The sequence below is a fragment of the Helicoverpa armigera genome, chromosome 4 (genome assembly GCF_030705265.1).
Source record: "Helicoverpa armigera isolate CAAS_96S chromosome 4, ASM3070526v1, whole genome shotgun sequence".
In the NCBI taxonomy this organism is placed as follows: domain Eukaryota; kingdom Metazoa; phylum Arthropoda; class Insecta; order Lepidoptera; family Noctuidae; genus Helicoverpa; species Helicoverpa armigera.
Genome location: NC_087123.1, coordinates 6,625,537 through 6,648,317, shown reverse-complemented (window position 1 = coordinate 6,648,317; position 22,781 = coordinate 6,625,537). Strand labels below are relative to the sequence as shown.

The following is a 22,781-nucleotide window of genomic DNA, read 5'->3' as shown; positions in this document are numbered from 1 at the left end:
TACAATCATGAAGTATGTAGCATACATTTTTAATTTAAAAATTATTTACGACTCTACAATTCAATATTTCAATTGTATTTCTATCCAAAAGTAAACATTGGTATTTTAACATACAAACATTGTTTTGCCGTTAATCAAAATGCAGAGGCACCACTGTAAACTGAGCCTTTTTTGTCGTGTTACACAAGTATTATGTTATTTTAATAAGTATTAATAAAACAACGATAAAAATGGTTTATCGAACATTGTTCTACGAAATTGTAAAATCTTAAAACAAAATCTTAAATTCATTGGTATCTAACGCAGGCGGACATTACACATTAATTATTCCTTAACTAGACAAATTGTACATTACCTGTGTATGTGGTTTGCTCCTTAAAATTACCGTAGACGAAGTATTCGTACATATGTATAGAATTTAATAAGAAAAGTGCAAGAGACAGTTTCAGTGGGCCTATGTTAAGTGATCTTAATAACTCGTTGGCGCTACGACAGTCAGTTTTATAACCTAAAAACAAATACAGTAAAATATCTTTACTACAATAACTAAGACATATTCATAAATATTGAGGTAGATTATTACTCCTTATTATTGTGAATCTAAACCTACCTAAAAAGATTTTGTGTGTAAAAAACAAAGTCTTCAATTAACATCGATGGGTAGGATATTCTGCAATAGCAAAAATATTCATTATGAACAGGATACTGAAATAATTGTTTCTAATTACAATGCTTGTGCTTCAGAGCTCAGTTATAGGACAACGCTTTAATTCTTTGGATAGGAATGCCTTAATGTAACAGATTTTAACTTACAATTTCCATTCTGTATCAACCGCATTAGTTTCCCGAGTAACTTACTGATGCTTTACCGTACAGACAAATTCTTATTTTCAAAATAACTCCATTAATTATGAATAACCCTACTGGCTTCATATGAAAATGCCTTCATCATGTTTGAGTCAAACTACTCGTACATCATTCGATCCAAATCTGCGTTTGAATACTCTTACCCAATAATGATTTTTTTGGTAAACTCTGATTGCAGGATCGTTTAAGTACCCACACTATACTCGCGATTTTCTACTTAATTATGATTAGGCTCTTGAGCAAACTAAGTCGCAAATGTTATACATGGCAAAGTTAATCTAAAATAATTATCGTAGTTTGTACTATCTGTTGTATAAAGTATAGCATTCGTAATTCGTATGCTTAGGGCAAGTAATAGAAAATCGTACTGAATCTACACTTAATTATAATATTTCTACAATTATTGCAACAATGTTAATTTGACTTTGGCACATTAACTTCAACGTTTACATTGTATTTATCTGAAAAAATATACAAACAAAATGATATTTATTTTCTCGCCTAAGCTAACCATCTAATATAATATTTAAGGGCTTACATTAAATTCTATTTTGCAGCGTATGTATATGCGGGCTCTACTCTTACCTTAAAGGTTTTGTACTCTAGATTACAATGCAGGATTTTACACTTAAATGGTACTATTTGTTAGGATTTTAGTAGGTATCAAGTTATTACTTCTTCACCGAGTTAAGCGTATGTAAGACCCTTACAATTTTATGTTATTTCATAGCCAGTTGTAATACTTCTAACTTGTCGTTTTCTTAATTATGAGCTAGAATTAACATAAAGTTGGTCATAATATAATAAAGCAACAAAGTAATAATAAAATAAACACACACTTAACTTTGGATAAACACCAATATATACGTAAAAGAATTAAGGTCACTCGAACACATAAAATTTGTACTTACGTTACGTTTGCAAACTTAGATTGTAAAATTACTATCATTAAAATTATTATTTAAAAAGTAAATATTGTATAGTTTGTACTAGAATTATGGATTTGTACCAATCAGTCTTGTACTTATTTGTATAGTTTATCTGTAACTATAGTGAGGTAGATGTGTCCTTATAATGTTAACATCAGATGATGGTGGTCGCTTGAAAATATTTTGAAGTAAAACCTGGTAATTCCATTAGGTCCTTTCAATTTGGAATGGAATATCTAGACGGAAATAAGCTTTGTCTAAAGTTGTCGAAACGTCATAACATAGTTAAAGTAAGAGCGAAGAAATGCCGTTAGAAAGTGTCCAAGTTTCGCCGGGTGCTGGAATATAGTACGTGATGGAGTTACGCGTGCGGGGGACTGTCCTGCTGCCCGCCCTGGGAGCTGCTTGAACTACTCTTGCCTTCGTCCTTCTTCTTTTCCACCTAGAATTGGAAAATTATTATTATTTTATGACAGTAAAACAAACGGTTTTACCACACAGATGAAGAGGCCATTAAAGTACCCAAACCACTTATGGCAGTTATGGCTTCTGAAGGTGTTTATTTCAAATAATAATTTCGTGAACCTTATTAGTTATTAGGTACATATGTATTCTGATTATTAAAGTATTTCATTGTATAAAAATGTTGTTACCTTTACTGGGCAATCGGCAATGAGGTGATCCTCACTCTTGCAGTTGTGACATCTCTTTGGTTGTGGGCCGATGCTGCACTTAGCAGCTATATGGTTAGCGAACTCGCCACAGTTGTAGCAACTGTAATATCGAACATTTTCTTTAAAACTGAAGCTTGATAACTTCTATATTTGAAAATCAAAAGGTGCATGCGTTGCTAGCTATAAAAACGAAAGCAAAACCAAAAATGACCCTTATAGCATACAGGGATGTCTTTATCCCTTGCAGAAAACTACATGCTTTTAAAAAAAATATACCTATTAGGTATAAATTTTATTTACTCCATGGTGACATCAGTCGAATATTTATTAAATTGAATCTTTACGCTAGTAGTTCTTGGAATAAATCTGATCACCTTCATTTGAATACATGTCATGGTATATGGGGGATGTATCTATCATTATGTGTCATTCTACCGACATTTATAATTTATAAGGTTCATAAAAATCAAAACTAAAAGTAAAAAACACGTCGTTTTAATTACTTAAAAAAATATGACGATCGACCCTTATCTATTTCACATTGCTCAAAATAGAATTTTATCTAGTTTCTGTCTATGCAATGTGGTTTCTCAGAATATGAATGTGCTCTGAACTTCGACAATTTCCCATGGTGAGAATACGATAACCCTCTGATTTAGTATTTGACACTTTTACCAGTAAGCATTTAGATATTCTGTGAAATTATAAGAAATCTGAGAGTTTCATAAATTGTCTTACAAATGTACTTATTGCTGATTCACTCCGCGTGGATGTTTCACTATAGGTAGTCATTATATAACGGCTGTTGTTAACTAGCAAGTAACAAAATATCAAACATCATTTAAATAGTCAAATTATTTCGTAATCGTTCGATATTAATTTCAATAGGTTATCGTTTGACTATTAGGTACTTCATGAAATAGTTTAATGGCTTGATAACTGAGTGTTTGCCTTCATTTGACATCAGTTAATAATGGCCAAATAGCCCTTTACCTATTTGGATAATCTGAATGTATTATTTCATTATGAATTACATCATAACTTTGCTTTTAGACCAACCACTTCTATCCTATTACATCTTCTGAAAATACCACGTGGCCTTATTAAAACCTAGTCTGTGTCTCACTACATACATAGCCTACTGGATCAAATGCAAGATGAAAGATGTTACAAGACTTCATATTCATATGTGTTGGTTTTGCGGATGTTTCAGGATTTAGATATTATATGATGGCTGATCTTCTCAAGTCAGAATAGGCTTTGGGCGCCATTATTGCTACCTAATTCAGTGCAGAAAGTTTTTATTCAAGTTATCTGCAATATTTCATTCCTACCAACTTGGCGCATGAATATTGGATATTATATCATTCCTCTTCCACAATTGCAGTGACTAACGTGGTTAGATTCATCATGCCCATAATTTGGTCAGCAATGTCCGCAAGCAAGGAAGTATCGTTCATACATACAGGCGTTGGGTACTTCCTTCTACGCTACTTAGCAAAGATTACCGTATCTTTCTGAACCGTTTCTTGGAGAGCGGGCGTCGATGTGATCCCTGGCAGTCCACGGACGAGGGCCCGGAGACACGTGTCGCCTCCAGCCCCTTGTCTGACTCCTTGCACTCGAACTCAACCTCTTCTTCGTCGCCCAGTGATCGAAAGCCTGGCATCTGGATCACGCTCTGAAAATAAATGAACACACAGTTTTTCACATACGTTTCTCGAATTTTACAAATGAAATTGTTAACTAAAGCAGTACACAGAAAAAGCTTGTGTATGTGCTCATATATTATATCGAACAGATCTTATACGTAGTAATTTGTTTTCATGTTTAAGCACAATTTTGAAAGGTTATTGATAATTGTAAAAGCAAATAAAGTCGATATAGTGTAAGCCACAAAGTTATAATATTTGTGCGTGCGACAGCGGTGCTGCGAGGCGGCTCGCTAGTTCGGTATAAAAATAACAACTTTATGCTAACTATTATTATTGACTGTGGGTCCCTTCAATGGGCTATAAATTTACTTATCGCTTTTGAGAAAAAAATCAACGTTATCGGCATCCAGTAACATAGACTTGACCTAATATAAGTTTTTACCGCTAGCGTCGCTGCAGCCGAACGAAGTACAAGTTTGGTGGCGCAAATGTATAGAAAAAACATCCGGCCTTGATAAGCCGAGCAAACAAATAAGCGCACTATCGGGTCAACCGCTAGATACGCCACAATATTTTTTCTGAATAGATTTATTTTACTATTTTAACTATCGTAGAGCGTATCGTAAATGGAATGGCTTTATTAACAGTACAACCTACGATTCGAATTTGCGTCACATCTAAGTTTAAAATTATGTGCGTTGCGTGCACGTTTCGAGGAATAAAATGATAACAATCACCTGGTGTACAAAAACATCTTGTCCGCCATCGTCAGGGGTAATGAACCCCCAGCCCTTCGCGACGTTGAACCACTTACATCGTCCGCGGCGCGTCACCCCTGTGACTCCGCTGCCGCTCGCGCCCGCTGCACCTGCAACCAATGTACAGTTCACTTTGTTAGCAACGCTCCACCACCACTCTGTCCTGCGCCCGCGCACCGCTCCCCATTTACCTGTTATCAAAACTACCAAATAATTCTTCAACTTCCTACTAAGTCCCTTACAAAAAAAAACTGTTAAGTTTGCGTCTTAAACGCAGTTTATAAAGCTCTATAGGACTTCGATTTAAATTACAGGCTTTATGCATTAATTTTCGTAAGAGACGTAGTAATTTCAAGGGGGCTTAAAATAAATTTGTCGAACATAACATGTATAATATGAATATCTACCTATCCAAACTGTGCGATGCCATATTTCCGGATAGCATAATATTTTATCTATTAGCTTTATCAAAAATATAAAAAATACTAGAATAAACAGCATTTACATTTTTCTAATAAAAAGGTCATAGAGAATCCAATGACGATAATTAAATTGCATTATGTGGGTCGTTGTTCGGGTTGTACCTTACATTTAAAATGCATGCATAGACATTCTAACGTTCGGAAATCTATAAGCAATAAATAAGGGCCTACAATCGTATACTTGACGAAGAAAGGGTATACGTTCCCCTTATCGGGCACCGAGACAACAAAATAAAAACGTGGGAACCAAATGAAATAAAAGACAACTCCTTTTACACTATGCCTATTAATTCCACGTGTGTTTAAACATATTAAGTTTCAAGCAAATTAAAATGGAGAATATCTTTGAATAGTGGAAGTGAAGTCTCCATAGAAAACATCAATGAGTAATGTACCTAATGTTACACTGATTCTAATGAAAAAATCCATATACCTACCTATACGAGTATATGTAGTGACTAATAACTTTAAAAATATCCGGAAATACTTCAGATGACAAACAACGATTCTCATACTCACACTGATTAGCACCTACTATTTTTTCTCTAATTCCCAGTAGTGAATGACTTATGTACAAATACCGAAGTTGATTTTTTATTCATCACCTATTAAAAACGGGGCTATCAATTCTTTTAATGTCAAGATTATATATTTTGTTTATACTGAAATATTAATTTATTACAGCTACACATAGTGTAATCGTGACCTACCTAAAGCATGTACTTGTAGCAGAGTTTTATAAATATGTATAATATGGGTCCAATCTCCGGCAAACAAACCAACATTTAAATAAAACAAGCTAAAAGTTCTCACGACGCTCTCTCATCAATCGAGCGTTAGTATCGCGGAGGCTTACTCAAATGTTAGTTATATGAGAATTTATTGGTGGGTTTGCTAATTCGATATACATTTCCATGTGTTGGTATGTAAGCTAAGCATATTATTTCGGGCGGCGGCAGCGGTAAAAGCGTGGTGGCAGCACACGTGGCGACGGCGGCGGGGACTCGAAGAATGTTCGGTATTTAGGTTAAGTTTCTGGTACCTTTTTCATTCATTGCCGTAACACTGCACCTCGCCGCCGCCGCACCACCTCACCTTGCTTACCATACTCAATATTTATTATTCCCTATCCCACATTAATGAGAAAGCTTTTAGACTTGTTTTTTAATAACGTGGGATCCATTTGAACATGCTACATATTAACAAAATTCAATCGGAGGCTTATTTTTAATATACAAACCAAAATCAACTTGTATCCAAACTGTTTGCCGTTACAAAATAATGTTTTCTATTCTGTGTAGAGACTTGTTTTTAAAGTATTTAAATATTTATTAAAGTGAAGTCAATGTTTATATGACAAACATAAATTCTTAAAGGCTTTAAATTAATAACCAGGGTAACTCTTAAAGAAGTAAGTATGTTCGTTCATGAATTACTGAAGTTTGGTATTGCTGGGCAAAGGTCAGATCCTAATAAACATGAAAATCTTTTATTTTATAAATTAATTCTTCTTTAGTAGAATAATAAGAGCTATGTTCACATTGCTTTTAAACGATATGTAATTTACCAGTGCGCTTTTTCATATATTCAAAAATTCGTAAGTTAGGTTTCGTTACTGCTGTTATTAACAAGTTTCGAAAAACTGTTTTCAAATAGTTACAATAATTCAAAACATGGCTTTTGCCCGAAAGCTTCGATATTTAAAAGCTTTCATTTTGAAAAGTAAAACAAGTTACTATTGATTGTTACAATGAAATTAAGTTGTTATCATGTTAAATTGCAGTGTGGTGTGTGCATTACAATACATGGTATTAGTGCGCGTACGGTAGCCGCACGTTATTTATATACGTATATGTACCGCGTGAGGTAGCACTCGGGCGCATCCGACTGGCGTACTATGTGCCTGTTTTGTAGTTTTGTTTACTCAGCATGGTGCGCGCGCCCGCGCCTCGCCCCGCCACAACTACGCACATTCCACGCTACACCTCAACGTGCCTCGGAATTTCTATGCAACAGATGCATTACACTGTTTCGTCTAATGCAACACCGACGCGCCTCTTCAAATATTTAACCATTACTCTGCCTCTTCTACTTCGTATCAAATTACCACGACTGTTGTGCAACGGACTGATTAAAATGTCCCACTTTCAACTAAATATAACGAAAAATGTTTAGCTGCTCGACGTTAATAACAAAACACGGGACAGAAATCGTGACGTTACTGGTTTATTGTCAGTTCCTAAAGCGATTAGGTGCACTATTTTTAACTGAAATTTAAATTTAAGCTCGTGGTATTTTAAAAGCAGGAAGGGGAAATTCTACGCATATTTTAAGTGGAACATTTGCTGCTCGCGCGCACCCCATGCCTTGTTACAATAATTTACGTTGACGGCTAGAGGGTTTGGAAAGTCCTTTCATTGTCAAAGTCTTGAGACATGACACATCGCAGGATCTAATTTCAAGATGTCCCATCCAGATACTTTTTTTAAATAAATAAAAACTTATTAAATTAAATAGAATATCATATAAAAAATAATTTAATGCTACATCATAGAAAGAGAAACTCAGATCTGACATTTTAAGTTTTTATTTTTCAAATATTTAGGTAATACAAATGAAAAAGTCTTGCATTCGAAAATTTTACGCAAGAGCAATACATATTTTTTTTTCAGGACTAGTTTCTTTTATACATACCTATGAACCTTTACAACATGTAAATACTATGTACACTATACAAAGAATTTGTTATGAAACGTTGCAGGAATCATTTTTATTTTAATAGCTAGCTATGAATAAAACTATTTATTGTCTTAAAGCACGTGCGCATAGAGTTGTTGCAAACAATACTTATTATCCAGATGACGTTTTCCAATGATTGTTTACATCTGAAAACTTATTTAACATACCTACCTATTTAAGAAATAATGTTTTATTATTTTATCCTCTCTTAGCGTCTTGAGGTAAAGGACAGTTCTATGAATGAAAATAAAGTGTAGTCAATAAACGAACACGTGTTGATCTACACATCTGTTGTCTCAGTTTATGAGTATTACGTATCTGTCATATTTCTCAATGGTATTTCTAAATTAGTAGGTATAACAGTGTTGTCTTTTTGATAAATGTAAATATTGGTGCTAAATGCAGTAGCATCTCTAACAATTGGATTGTAATGAAAGATTAGTTTGAAGCGTTTCTCAAAGTTTCTCGCATTTAAGGGTTTTCTATTAGGATGTGAATGTTATGTTTTGATAGTGTTGTGCCCCACAATGCGGGCCAATGGGCCGATTAGTATCACACGCTGAGATCGACACTCGGTGATCAAATGCAATGCCTGTTGACACGCGTGGGTCGATGCTGACACTTCATTTATTTATTAATATGGCTTAATTTAAACAAATTATCTTTTTCTAGATAATTAAACGCCTCTAGGTTAGTTGTATTTTTTTTATTAATGACAGTTCAGGTTGCAATGCTTTATTAGAACGACCATCAGTATTTTTTTGTTTATAAGAGACTTTATTGTAATTGATATTAAATATTTCATATTATGGTTTTCTAGAAACGTAAAACGAAGTTTATATAGGTTAAACATTAGGATATAAAAAAGTAGCATACATATGTATGTCGAATGCTCATTCATTATTTGAATGGAATGAGTCGCACGTGTAGTAAACAAAACGCATACCGATATTATAGTAGGACGCATGTCGAGCAAGCAAATGAAATGACCTAAAACATTGTACCATTCATCACTTTTTGCTGTTATCAATCGTAGGTATGGAATTTGAACGTGAATCATCGTCAAGTGGCGCTTGTGCTTGGGTATCTTGAACTAGGAGAGAAAGAGACAGCCGAATGTACCACCATTCGGATTTAATTGACTGGTTACGAACTCGGACCCTGCCGTAGGGACGTCACCTCACTTTACATCGACTTTCTAAAAATTCCGGATGGTACTTCAATAACTCTCTACGATAATTCCTGTTTGTCAGAATGCTGTCTCTGAGTTTGTGTATAGGTGCGATGTGTACAAACAAATCAATTTCTTAAATCGAGAAAAAAAATGTAACCTTTGTAGAGTAACAAACAATTTCCTGTTTAGTACCTACTATTAACTACGACGCACAACGTAAAGTTGCGCCCAAAAGGTACCTATCAGCGGTAGGTGCGCATGTTGAGGATGTGCTACAACACCTCGGTCCGTATAATATTGTTGCGTAATAAGGTAAACAATTTTCTAATCAGCATAAAAATATCGATAGTGCGTTCTTCACTAGAACTCTGGTATGTCGACGACAAAAACACGTAGTGCAAGAGGAGTGGGGGTCGAGATTAAGGTCCTTCTAAAATGCAGTCGGCTTACCTAAACACATTCAAGCTTTTATCACTCACACAGATAAATATAAATAGAAAGTATTTTGGTAGTATATAGCTTATAAGAGTGTTGTTAGAGTCGAAAACGGCGCGCAACGGCGCCAAGTCGCAGGCAGCACGCATACGAGCAACTAAAACGGTATCGTAGGAATAGTAAACAATTAACTGCTCGATGCGTAGACCTTGTTTGATAAAATGTTCACGTCACATGTTTCCAATTCAATACTTGATACTCATGTTTTACAAGGACTTCTCTACGTCCATTCATTAATATACGCACTTTGTTTTTAATTCATTTCAAATTAAACTTAACAGTTAAATTCTTTAACTCTGTAGTCCTTTAAATAATTTGAATTATTATTATACAGGTTCACCAAAAATATAATTATCGCGTATAAAATGACGTCATACCATACAAGACATTCTCTAATTAGGAAGTACGAATTTATAATTAGTATATCTTGTTGTTGATCAACTTTATACCCAGTAAACATGGCACACATATGTGTGACATCAGTAAAACGAGACTCTATTAACCTCAATTTGAATAATTTCAATGATGAACTGTTTGTGATTGCCTCCCTGGGCATTGCGTACAATACATCCGTTCGATAAGGGCCATGTCAAGTTCCAACACATGAAACAGCTTTTTGACTTTATTGCTTCCTCGTTGTGTTTTCCGCCTTTATCTATTATAATTTTAAAACTGTGTAAACAGTCACAATGTAGGATAAATAATTTAAATCTTAAAGAAAAGTAATCTTAAGTGTGTACTTACTTGAAGAGGGAACTGCATTTCCGCCTTCCCTCCCGCTCATGGTAACTATAAATTATCAACTGGCACCACAAATATCACCTCTTCGTAACATACATCCTCTGGTTGAAAAAGGCACTTTGTTTATAATAAGTTCATTTACCTCTGCACGTTTAAAACTTTTAACTATAAAAATGTGTTAAGTGCATAAAGGCGGACGCGCGTGCGCGCGAAGCGACCAACGACGCGTACGCAGGTCGACTGCATCGAAAATGAGTGACAGTGGTGTGGAGTCGACGCCGCGGTGATGCGGTCGGTCCCTTCCCGGATATCGTCAAGCAAGTAGTTTTTAAAATAGAGAAGCTAACGAAACGTGTACACCGCCCGAAAGCGCCGGCCGCTTTACCCCAACCCAAATTGTGTCACTTGTTGGCGCGGCGGCGGGCAGCGCAGCGTGGAGCGTTCCTGCGACGCGAGCGCGCTGCAGGGTGAACGGCTTCTACTACCTACCTCACATGCTCACAACACCCAACATCTCCAAGCCTCACAAAAAATATACTCAATAGCAGCCGCGAACAACCGACCGCAGAAGGGATCTTTTGGGAATGACCAACTTTCCAAGCCTTTTTTTTGTTTATATCCTTCAACGATAAATGCTTTTGTTATTGTATTTTCAGAATTATAACCAAAATAAACAACGTTACGTAACATTTTACTTGTGACTTCCTGTATGCAAACTAATTGACTGAAAAAACATGAGTCGTTGATCGTTTGCTGACTTCTCTCAAATAATCTACAATGGAAGGAAATTTTAAGAATTAGAAAAGAGATATTTCGTAATGGAGTTTTTAAAATGTAACTTCACATCTATGTTTTACGGAATCAATAAATTTTCGTATTGCTCCTAAACCCTTATGCACGGTGGCCTATGGGAATGAAATATACCATTTAAGAACTAACAAATATTTTTTCAAATAGGTACAGTCAACTTCAGGTCAGTGGTAACAGTTTTATAGGAAAATCGTACTTATTACTATTGCGTTAAGGTGCATGACAGTTACCACTGATGTGCGGTCTACTGTACATACACACGAGTACTTTAGTTTTACCAAAGAAACATAGTGTTCTTCCAAAAATTCGACTTACTCATTTCAATCAGAGTCTAAACTATACGATGGTTTATGTAAAACCAAAGTTCACATACAATTTTAAACTAGCTGCATAGTTAAAACTAACGTGTATCAAAACTTGTGTGTCAACATAGCTTCTGGGAGACAACTTTGATCGGAATGCAGAGTTCGCATCCGAGTCCGTGGCATGTGTGCATCTATTCCGGATACCTCGACGACGAACTGATACACACTCAATGAAATCAGTTTTATTGAATGAACTATCTCTCTCAAACTGGTCAATATTTTTTTTCTTTTTTTTTTTTTAGAGCACATCAAGAACTTATTTACAATTGCCTATGCAGATATAAATTTACAATTATTAGTCCTGTGTAAATAAATCAGTTACAGACGTGCACGACACAGAAAATAGTGTCGTCTGCTGTAAAATATCTTTAAATAAGTATATCTTGTCTCAAAAACGCAATCTATCGAAACACTATTTTTGTATATGTTTATTTTATTTGTATGTTCATTTGTTTATTTCAACAGAAATTACTCAGATACTCATAAACGAATAACCGCATTCATAGACTTTCCACGCATATTACTAGAAACATTCAACTCTGAACCAAAACATGTTTGCTAATGGCTGTGAGAACCGTGTAAAATAAGTAAATAGAAGATTATGGCGGCGGCATTTTCCTCTTTTCTAAAATGTGAAATGATTCTATGATGTTCTGAAAAAAATGGATAAAGGGATTGTGATATGCCAAAAACGGATACAAACCAGTCGAGATAACTTTCATTTCAAAATTAAGAATCCCATGATCTCAAAAAGTTGAACAAACAGATCATTGAATGAGTCATTTGATTATTTAAATCACTGATCCCCTCTGAATTTGTATTTAATTCATTACTAAGACTCATGTCCATTGTTATTAGTGTGACAATTTCACGTTTGCTTTTCTGTATTTCGGTTGTAACCCAGGTTTGGCGAAATTTGGACGGATCCTCCCCAACCGTTAAAGGAGTCCCCTTTGGACACGTCACATGCTGACGACCTGGCCCGAACCCATTGTCACTGATCTAATCCACATATGATTATGCATCAACAATATGCGACAATGGCTATCTCACAAGAAAAACAAGTTTTGTAAATAATGAAACTCTACCAATTGTCGTATTCACTTTCACTGATCTTTTCACCCCAGCTAAAAGCTAGTTAAAGTTTTTAATTTCTAATACTCTATGTAAATTAAAACGGACTGATTAATCGATTGTTACTTCCCTTCCTAGAAATCTGACTCATATTGTAACAGAAACTTAACAAACACGATTAGTAATAAATTCGTAAATCATAAGGGTTTGAAGAAACATCTATTTAGTTGACCTTGAAAAGATTATTACCAAACAGCTACTTCTAAGCATTCTGTCCACAATAGAGGTCAATCAAATACAACGTATAAACTTGGAAGAAATATTAATAATTCAAATGTTCTAACATTTGGTAGGGACAGTTTTTCCTATTCAGTACCTACTGGTATCAACTAATGCGCAATTTATGTTGTTACTAGAAGTACGAACCAACAAGTCGTAGACTTTTAGTTAAAACTATGTAGGCGCATACTTCCCACACTTGTATTTAAAACGAAGAAAAATGTAGTGAGAAAATTGTCGTATATGAACGACATTTGGAAAACGTTGACAGTAACGTCCTCTAACCTATCTTTTTGAGTAGACTCCGTACGAAATATTGAACGAAACGTCTTATTATATCTCTCTTATCGTCTTATAATAAATCAATTTGATTTACCAACAAAGTAGCTTTGAGCACAAATAATGGAAAAAAATTGAACAAATTGAAAATTTCGTTTCCAAAAGCTGAAATATTCGTTGGGAAAGTAAAGATGGTTAAAACCAGCTTGAAAGTGTCCTCTAGCGTTTAAAGCTTATACAATTATAAACCGTGGTGTGCTTTCCAATTTGTTAGTTTGTTAAGTTAACTGTAGATGGCATTGACGTAGTTAAGTCGTACCGCCATCTGTATTATTACAGCGGAACTTTAAAACGCTGGGCTCGGGGACCATAGAGTACAGTGTGGACCGAGTATCCTACAAGCGACCCCAATGCATTATGTTAATTCTCTTTAAAAGGCGTTCCCAGCGAGGGGTGGTGCTTACGGGCACCCTAAAATATTTATAAAATAGGTATGTTCTGGTTTACTTTCGTTCTCATTTCGAGTTTGGGTTAAATTCGATCGCCTACACTTTCATCTTGACTGGTTTGAATATCGAATCGTTTACTTGATTATCTAGATATGTCTATTAAAACAAAAGACTATCTCAAACTATTCTAAGATTAAACACGTAATAATGTATTTAAGTTTGAATTATATAATATAACTCGATAATGAGTTGCTATGTCCCATATTTAGTACTATTTACACGCTCCTACGAACAGACGAAAAACACCACGGTGCTGGTGCCAAGAATGTAGAATGAGATTAATATTTTATAAATAATCTCTCAATAATATTACAATCAGGAAAAGATAATCTATTTAGTTTAGACATTTTCCAATATATTTATGATAACCTTTCCAAAATGATTTTATTCAATAGACAAAATTTTATTACAAATCGAGTCTTATCAGATCAAGCAATGACATTGTTGATTGAATAAACCATGAGCGATGTTTCAAAGATTCATGAATTGGATTCAAAATATCACTTTTAAGATTGCTAATTAAACTGTCGAAACTAAGAATTTAAAACATCGACTTCTTTAATATTTATGACTGTGCTACGCCAAGCCTACGCCACCGCTACGACATTGTTGTAATATTTTGCTAACACTGGCCGGTAATTTATGTATTACATTTAAACAAAACAGTTCCATACTAACAATAAACCATATTAAAAATAGTTTATTATGTTTCCATTATAGAAAATCTTATAAGTTCTTTATGGCAAGTAGATAACATACTTTCTTATTGGAAACGAATACCAATCTTCTTGATGGAAGCCATTTAAATAAGGACAGAAAAAGTAAATTTGTCATATTATAAGAAGGTAAGTCATCGTAACAATAGGATATGAGCATGATAAATATATAATTAGCTATTATAAAAAGTAGTGCTTCCCTATTCCATGGCATTTTTAAAGAACCGCAAGTAGCTTCCAGCGTAAACCTTATTTATATAATTATTTTGTCAATTTAAAATTGCTCGTTCATAATAATAAATCTATTTTTAACCTATTTTTGGATGTATATAATAATATATCAATGTCATTAAATAATTTAATTACAATAGACAACCGTGTTGCTGGGAAGTTTGTTCATTACTGTTTCTTCATCTCAGCCATAACACTAAGAAACGGTGAAAGGTTTTTGGGGGTACTGTCTAGTGTAATTTAAAGTTAAAAAATTCTTTTGGAGGTGCTGTCCAATATGATTTGACATGAACAAGTGCTTATTTAATAAGCCTAATTTCAATTTAAAATGAACTTGATTTTTCTTACATTTTCCATTATACTGCAATTGTTTGAGAGTTCCGTTGGCGACGACGATGGGCGGCGGTGACTTGCTGATCTCGGCGGCATGGTTAGCTGCCCACGACGCGGCCGCGGCCGCTGCGGCTGCGGCGGCGGCTGCTGCCGCTGCGCACACGCTGCACTCTGGAATGAGGGTTTACCTTTTAGAAAAAAATCTGAATTACAATTTAACTAATAATATTTATTTATTTATTGGAAAACCAACGGCTATACAAAACAATGTTATAGACATAAATAGAGAAACAAAAAGCCAATTATAGGTATATAATTAAAGATTACAAAGTTAAATTTTGAAAAAGTCATGATATAGCTGCCTCAACACTCTTGGTATTAAATGGGTCAAAAGAGTACCCTTCACATATTTTTTAAAATCATATTAACATATAAAATGTGTATTGTGCCTATAGTTCGTTTTGATATGTATTTGATGTCCATTTAAGTTGCGCATTATTCTTTTCTGATTGAGTTTCTGCTTCTTGCTGGCTTACCATGATCATGAAAAAAGGTTTTTAACAATATTTTATTTTAATTAGACGGCAACGTATCCTTCTTATATTTATAAATATGAAAGTTTGCTGGTTAAGATGTTAGAATATTTAAATGTTTGTTTATCAACAGAACTGAGCTGAATACTTGTTTTTATGTTATCACCATTCACATAAACATTTTGTTTGGATAAAGAGAATATCCAATAAATACCTACACGAGGATGGACTGTCTGTAACCTGCCCTAGACTATCTATACAAAAAACGGGATATCCTTCAAGAGTTACAGCTATTACTTCTAATTGGAACAAAAATGAGATACTATAAAAATCTAATTGGATGATTAAAACTAGAATTCAATTGTTTTACATTATTTTGAATTTATTATGGTCAATTTACCTACACATGTAGTCATCACAATTAAACTATTATAGAAAACCAATTTTCCATTCATGTATTTCTACGAATGATTAGATAGAGTCTATAATGAATTATTGAGAGATCACTAGATATTATTTACCCTAATAAAGCTTTCAATTCCATTTATTTTGCGCTATGCTCGAATAACATAGACGTGACTCAGTTTCATGCTAATTTGACGCGCTTAGATTTTTACGAATTTCGTATTAATTGATTCTACCTAGTCACTTATTAGAAATACATAATATTATAAAAGCAATTTGAATTTTAAGGTTGATGAAACTATTGAGATAAAAGAAATAAAAATTCAAAAAGCTTTTAATTCATGTGTATATTCAAACTTGATAATTTGCCCAACTCATGAACATAAATATCTTCTATTTTGCAAGAAACAAATAAGAATATAAAAAATATCATACATAGTTAAAAGTATAGGACTTTGTTTTGAAAGTAAGATAAACCGAGGGTATAAAGATTTTAAAGAGTTTAATTGCATTGTAGAATAAGGCTGTATTATATTAAATCAGTACTATGTATGATATAAAGTATATGTATAATATAAGTATTTATATGCTTAGGAAATGCATTTTTTATTCCGAAGCAGTGACTCCAAAAAATACAATTTCGACACCATTATTGCAAATAATTTCCATTTTTTTTCTTCAAATTGTATAATATATTTTATAATTTACGATGCGTTTTAACATTAGAGATAAGTGAACTATATAGTATTAGTATTTTTTTATCTATTGAGTTTGGGGTCAACGGATGCAACGCATGTAGGTTATTGCGCCAAACTACAAAATTGACAACTTTTTATAGGTTAATAGAACAGTGATGCACTTTGTAGGTTATCGCATATGCATTTATGTAATTTTTTTTCGGGGTTAAATAATAATTAGGTTATAACGGCATTTGTTTACATGACATTTAATTTCGCAGAAAGTAGTTAGACGGATTTGATTTTTTTCTTAACCAAACCAATAAGAATGTATGTGTCCATTTCACAGTGATATTACGTTCAATTTCAATGATTCTTCATTCGACAAATTGATCGTTCTCAAGCAGTAGGTACATAAAAACATCTCACCCTTCATGTACGCCGCGAGCCGCCCCTTCAAAGAGAAACCCCAACGACCGAATCACATAAGCACGGCTACTTAAAAACATTCATACATAGCTTTTTTATATCGTCCAACATAATTTGTGTTACAAAAAAATATACACAATAACACCGCACTCGTTACTTAGTGACGAAACCCGAATCGGTTTACAAAGCGCGCCGGTTTCTTTAGGTTCTATTGATTGATTGATTTTAAGGAATATTTATAAGGTTTTTTATTGTGTCGTAAGTATAAAATGAGAGTGGTATACATGCTAGTGCGTCGCGCGTGGCGATTACCGAAGGACTGCGTAGTGCGTTTTGATTTGGGGTGACGCGCATGGACGGGGGATGCTGCCTACATTTACTAAAAGTAAATACAATAGTAACAGTTTGTTGATATGAGACGAATAAATTGCTATTGGAATTTTTAAATATGGAACTACTTATAGGTTATTTCAGTTTAAAAAGCTTTTCTGCCTAAAGAATTCGATCGCCAGCCAGCCGCAAAACAAACGTGAGTAAACAATAACCTCATTAATAAAATAGTTATTGTTATAAATATGTGACATTGTGTCTCTCTTCATTTTGATACCTTCCTTTTACAATAATACAAATATGCTGTTAATTAATGAACGCTAGAAAAGGTTAGATACAAATGCGTTTCGCCCTTTGCAAAGTTTGCGAAAGCTAACTCACCTCAAGATAATATCCGTAACTTTTAACTGGACAAAATACCTATAAGAAAATATACAACAACATAATTTAAGAAAATCATATAATTGATTTCTGTTTTGATATTATAATCCAAGTTTAGGCGCGTGCCTGTTCTCTGTGATGTTTCGTTAAGTATTCTAATCTCTTGTTTCATATTGTCTCTCTCAACTTTGAACATTTTATTCTATCGACAATGATATTCAAGTATTTTAATCTATGTAAAAAACCTAACTAATCACTCAAATAATTTACATCTAAAATTAAATATCTTAATTTGTGGCTACATGGCAAATACAATAATTCAAGTGCCTATTTGTATTTTTCTTTCGCTCTTTCAGAGCTACAAATCAAAATTAATCTGATATAAAAACCTAATAAAATTTTGAGAATTAAAATAAAGCCAAATAAGTGAGTTGGTCGGCGGCCATATTTGCGAAAGTTCGTGGAGGGCACGCATGCGCAGAGCAACGACTGAATACAAACAGCCGGCCGCACATCTGCTGGTCAGCTCGTGGACACAATGCCGACTATGGTCACCATGCTTAAACATATCCGAGACCCTTATTCGATTATTATTAATTAATCGATTATAATCGATAAATGTCGAGGTTGTTTTACAAGCAATGCGTTTAAGTCTTTTGTACTTGAAACTGTTGGTATGAAAAACATACTGTTTTAAGTGGGTTTAATATTACTTAACGCATTTTCTTTGCACTGTTAAATACATCATATTAAATTATGTATTTCCAAAAGTTGAGCTTACATTTTCAGCAGAAATGTTCCATTGTAAATGTAAGCTAAAAAAATTAAAGCTAAAGCATTTTATGAATTTATCCGAATCAAGCTTACACAGGATTGTCCCAAAATTTATGAAATCATGGAAGCAGTACAATTACCTGACCCATGCGACGCTAGGCGCGCGTACGTTAATGCTCCATTTTTTTTTTCTCAAAATCAATGTTATGCGATTTGATATGCACATTTTGAACATTTGCACATTTCAACTAGTCAATATTGGGTATAAAGTTTGATTTCTAAAGCTAATATAATAGAAAAACAGAATTAGACATCACTCAAATTATATATTAATTTGTTAAGAGCTATTACTTATCTACATTATAAGTAGCCTGCAATTCATATAACTAACACTAACCTCGATGTTTGATTCATTAATAAACCATGTCATATACTCTGTCATATACCTTCTATTTATTTTCTTATAGTCGCTTCTTCTATCATAAATCGTGGTGTTGATAAACTGTACCTTAAAAAGATTATTAATACTCATCTAACCCATTTTATATTCTTCGCTTTATTCTCCTTTTATCTACGTGACGTTAAATAAGTTAGAATACAGGCAATCTTATAACTACATATACAGTTAGCAATGCACTTAAAGTTTCGTGTATTTGCATGTCGCTGTGTTTACCTTTAATATCATATGTATAGAACATACGTCACACAATCAGTTTTTTATTCGAATACGATAATTGATTCACAAAACACTAAAACAGCCATAAAAATCAGTCACAATAATATTTCATGAAATATTTATATTTAATAAGCGTTCGGATTAAAGGTCCCTGTTATTTGTAAATAGGGGAGGTTTTTTATCCATTAATGCAGAAATATTAGCTGTGAAAAAGTGAATGTGACAAAAACTGTGATGGGTCGCGCGATACTCGGACAATGGGCACGCTTAGTCCGATAATGAGACCGGAATATTGGAAATGGAAAATAAATAATAATACAGTAAAAAAACCTTGGAAAAAACAAGAAAAAAGTAGGCAACAGTCGTTTGCTCTTTTTAGCCTTTTATAATGACTAAGCTTTAGAATAAGTTAGTTTAAAGACAAATCAAGACCGAATTCTGAACATGCTTGCTAGCATGTGAACTCGCAAATTATGTCGCAAGTCCTTACACTTTAACGATTGGTACAAGTAAGGTATAAGTAACTTACTATCTGCTGTACCTTTGGCAAATTAAGAGAAGTGCTCTTTTTATTAAACAATAGATATTTAATTATTCTTTTTCAACATTACAGAAAAAGTCCCAAATCTGGTAAAACGAACTACATTTTTTCTTTTAACGTAAATGCAGATGGCAATTTGCGAGTGACCGTTGCCTGTCAATCAATCTCAACGAGGCAGGGGTGCTTCTAAAAAACTGACCCCTCATTGACCATACAAAAAAAGCTAGAAAAAAAAATCACAATAGTCCCAAAAAACCAAATTGAGGATTCCGAATAAACCCTCATATTGAAGGAAAGACTATTCTTCGGGATTGAGTCGCGTGCCACCCCTCGTGCCAATAAACAGTGATATATTTTAAAATTAGCACACGTCGGATTCTACCACTGATTTATGTTTATCACTTTTTTCAAAAAAAAACCCTGAAGAGAAACCGCGTACAACAATAACTCTAGAAGATTTTATGCTCAAATGGAATCGCTAGAAAAAACAAATTGATCAGCATCAACTAATTCTGATCTCTATGTATGTATATTATGCCATTCTTCAACTCCCATCTTCTTGTAAATGTGTAGATAAGTTGCATGTGTTGTGGTCATAGAATCAGGTACAATATTAATTTATCATACTCGTAGCAATGGTTTCTGTCTACGAAATTGCCTCACGGTTCTAGTTCAGAATATTAATAATTGTACGACTTCAGAATGGGATCTACATATATTGTTTTTATTTGACAAACATAATGCAAAAACCATATTTGGGAGCATTTAAAATTTTTAGGCACTTAACATAGCACCATTTATAATTATTTTATTTCATAAATAAGAAATCCAATGGGATACGAATAGCTGGAAACAAATAAATAAGAACTGACTATTTATTAAAGCAAGCATTCAGCTATATAATTCTGCTCATACACATATTTTTTACATAACATTTTCTGTGAAGTCATCATCTCATCGCGGCTCATTCGCGAGCACTTCAAGCTCAAGCCGCGGGGGAGTGCACCCTCGGCCTAACAACTCTGTGCCCACACATCGAGGAGCTCACCAGCCCACACACAATACAGCTCCGTCACTCAATCATCGCGTCACGTCCACAGTTTACCTACATATTCGCGAAACAAACTGTTCCGAACAATGACGGAATCAAAATGTGACATGTTGAAGTCACGGTGAGTTTGTTTATTGGTAGGTTTAGCACTAATATTTGATAATACTTGGGGTGTTTCAATAGATATGTTAAAGTGGCTAGAGTCGGCTGTTGAATAAATTAATCAACAAATGATGATGACAAATAAATTTTATTTAAAGATAGATTTTTCATAAAAAGTAGTGAACGCAAAAAAGTAAGTGAGGAAAGTGTTTTGTAGGAAATGCTCAAAACATTCAACTACACAAATATAAACAGTAGCTTTTTTTCTTTTAAGTCACAAAGAACGGATAACAAGGGATGGGTAGATTCAAGTTGGTCATAAAGGTAGCTTAACATAAGTACCATTGAATCAAAGAACTGGCGCTTCGTTTCTGAGGTACAGACGAGCATTACTATAGTATCTACATGTACGGCCCAGGTTGCTAACACATGATATCCAAGGATACCTACCTTAACTATTTCGGAGCTACTGAATTTCTCATGATACAGATTAAATCTAATCCAAATAACGTAATATAATTTACTAGAGTTGATGTAAAGAATACTACTCATTGCTATTGTATATATACGTACTTGTTTTTCAATAATTCTTCACCATTTTAAAATAGTATAGATTCTTCAACAGTTTTCAGGTTTTTAAGTAAAATACGGCTACGTGTAAAGACTCGCGCTCTATTTATTGACCTCTAAGCTAACAACTTGAATATTTGCTTTCCTGTGAAACAAGAAAATATTGCAAAATTGCAAACAGTATATCGATTTATCTGTCAATTTGCTGCGTTACCAAATTTTGGCATTGGAGAACAAAATGTTTTTTGTGTATAATGTTAAAGGGCGAGCACCCTCACAGGGACCCTTGCTCCTATTGGTCGGTTCGCGGAGGGACGCTGCGCGCGGCGCGAGCTCGCTCCGAGACCCGCGCAGCCAATCAATTCGCTTATTTTTTAAATAAAGAACAAAAATGATAAAAAACGTACGCGTTTTACGAACCACTTGTATGTACCCTTATGTAATGTTACATGATTGATGGTATGAGCGGTAGTTGCGGGTCTGTTGCGTGCGGGAAATGTATGTGACCTTTGACATTGTGGGCTTGCGTTTTTTATTAATATATTAATGGGTACATTATTTTTTATAAAATTGAACAACATAAACTTAGCGTCAATGTTTTTTTTTAACGTAGCCTAGGGTCATCTCTTTGTGCAGGTAAACTACACAGAATAAGTAGTGAGTTCTAGATACATATATCTGTGATTTTGATATTTAAATATGTATTTGAATATTTTTCCCTCAATCACACTTTAGCTGAACTACGTGACCTGAACTTTGGCCCACATACAAATTGAATTAAAAAAAAAAAACATAAACAACCTCGGGAAGCTCGGTAATAAAAAAGATTACTCACACAGTCGGGTAAAAACCACAATAAGTATGTCCTATTACATTTGAACGGTTCTCTGTAAAAAAATATGCGGATAGTGATCTCTGTACTATTACGTAAATACGTTATAAGAAGACAGTACGTCCAGGGACATAAATAAGTGCTTAAAACTCCATGAAATCCAATAAAAATATTTAGGACTAGCCGTTTTCCCGCGGTTTCACCCACGTCCCGTGGGAGCTACTGCCCGCATCGAGATAAAATATAGCCTATGTTACTCGCAGATAATATAGCTTTCTAATGGTGAAAGAATATTTAAAATCGGTCCAGTAGTTTACGAGTTTATCCATTACGACCAAACAAACAAACAAAGTATTCCTTTTTATAATAT

The 22,781-nt window shown here is 34.1% G+C and overlaps 1 protein-coding gene across 2 annotated transcripts; it reads right to left on the bottom strand.

Moving 5' to 3' along the window:
* Positions 1 to 1,516: 1,516 nt before the first annotated feature.
* On the bottom strand, positions 1,517 to 10,980 carry LOC110384171 (protein lin-28 homolog). 2 transcript variants are annotated; one of them, XM_021345318.3, is made up of 5 exons: positions 10,518 to 10,980; positions 4,863 to 4,993; positions 3,994 to 4,151; positions 2,450 to 2,570; positions 1,517 to 2,238 (listed from the first exon to the last, which is right to left on the bottom strand). In XM_021345318.3, exons 1-5 carry the CDS (start codon positions 10,555 to 10,557, stop codon positions 2,158 to 2,160), a joined length of 531 nt encoding a protein of 176 aa, XP_021200993.1. In that variant the 5' UTR covers positions 10,558 to 10,980; the 3' UTR covers positions 1,517 to 2,157. The 2 variants fall into 2 exon arrangements, with proteins under 2 accessions (XP_021200993.1, XP_021200992.1); XM_021345317.3 differs by having other exon boundaries at positions 3,979 to 4,151; positions 10,518 to 10,977.
* Positions 10,981 to 22,781: the final 11,801 nt, after the last annotated feature.

Excerpts from the sequence above, each read along its gene's own strand:
- LOC110384171 (XM_021345317.3), bottom strand. The coding sequence starts at position 10,557 with ATGAGCGGGAGGGAAGGCGGAAATGCAGTTCCCTCTTCAA. Across the intron at positions 4,994-10,517 it reads AAATGCAGTTCCCTCTTCAA|GTGCAGCGGGCGCGAGCGGC; the intron begins GTAAGTACACAC and ends CATTGGTTGCAG. Across the intron at positions 2,239-2,449 it reads TTGCCGATTGCCCAGTAAAG|GTGGAAAAGAAGAAGGACGA; the intron begins GTAACAACATTT and ends TTCCAATTCTAG.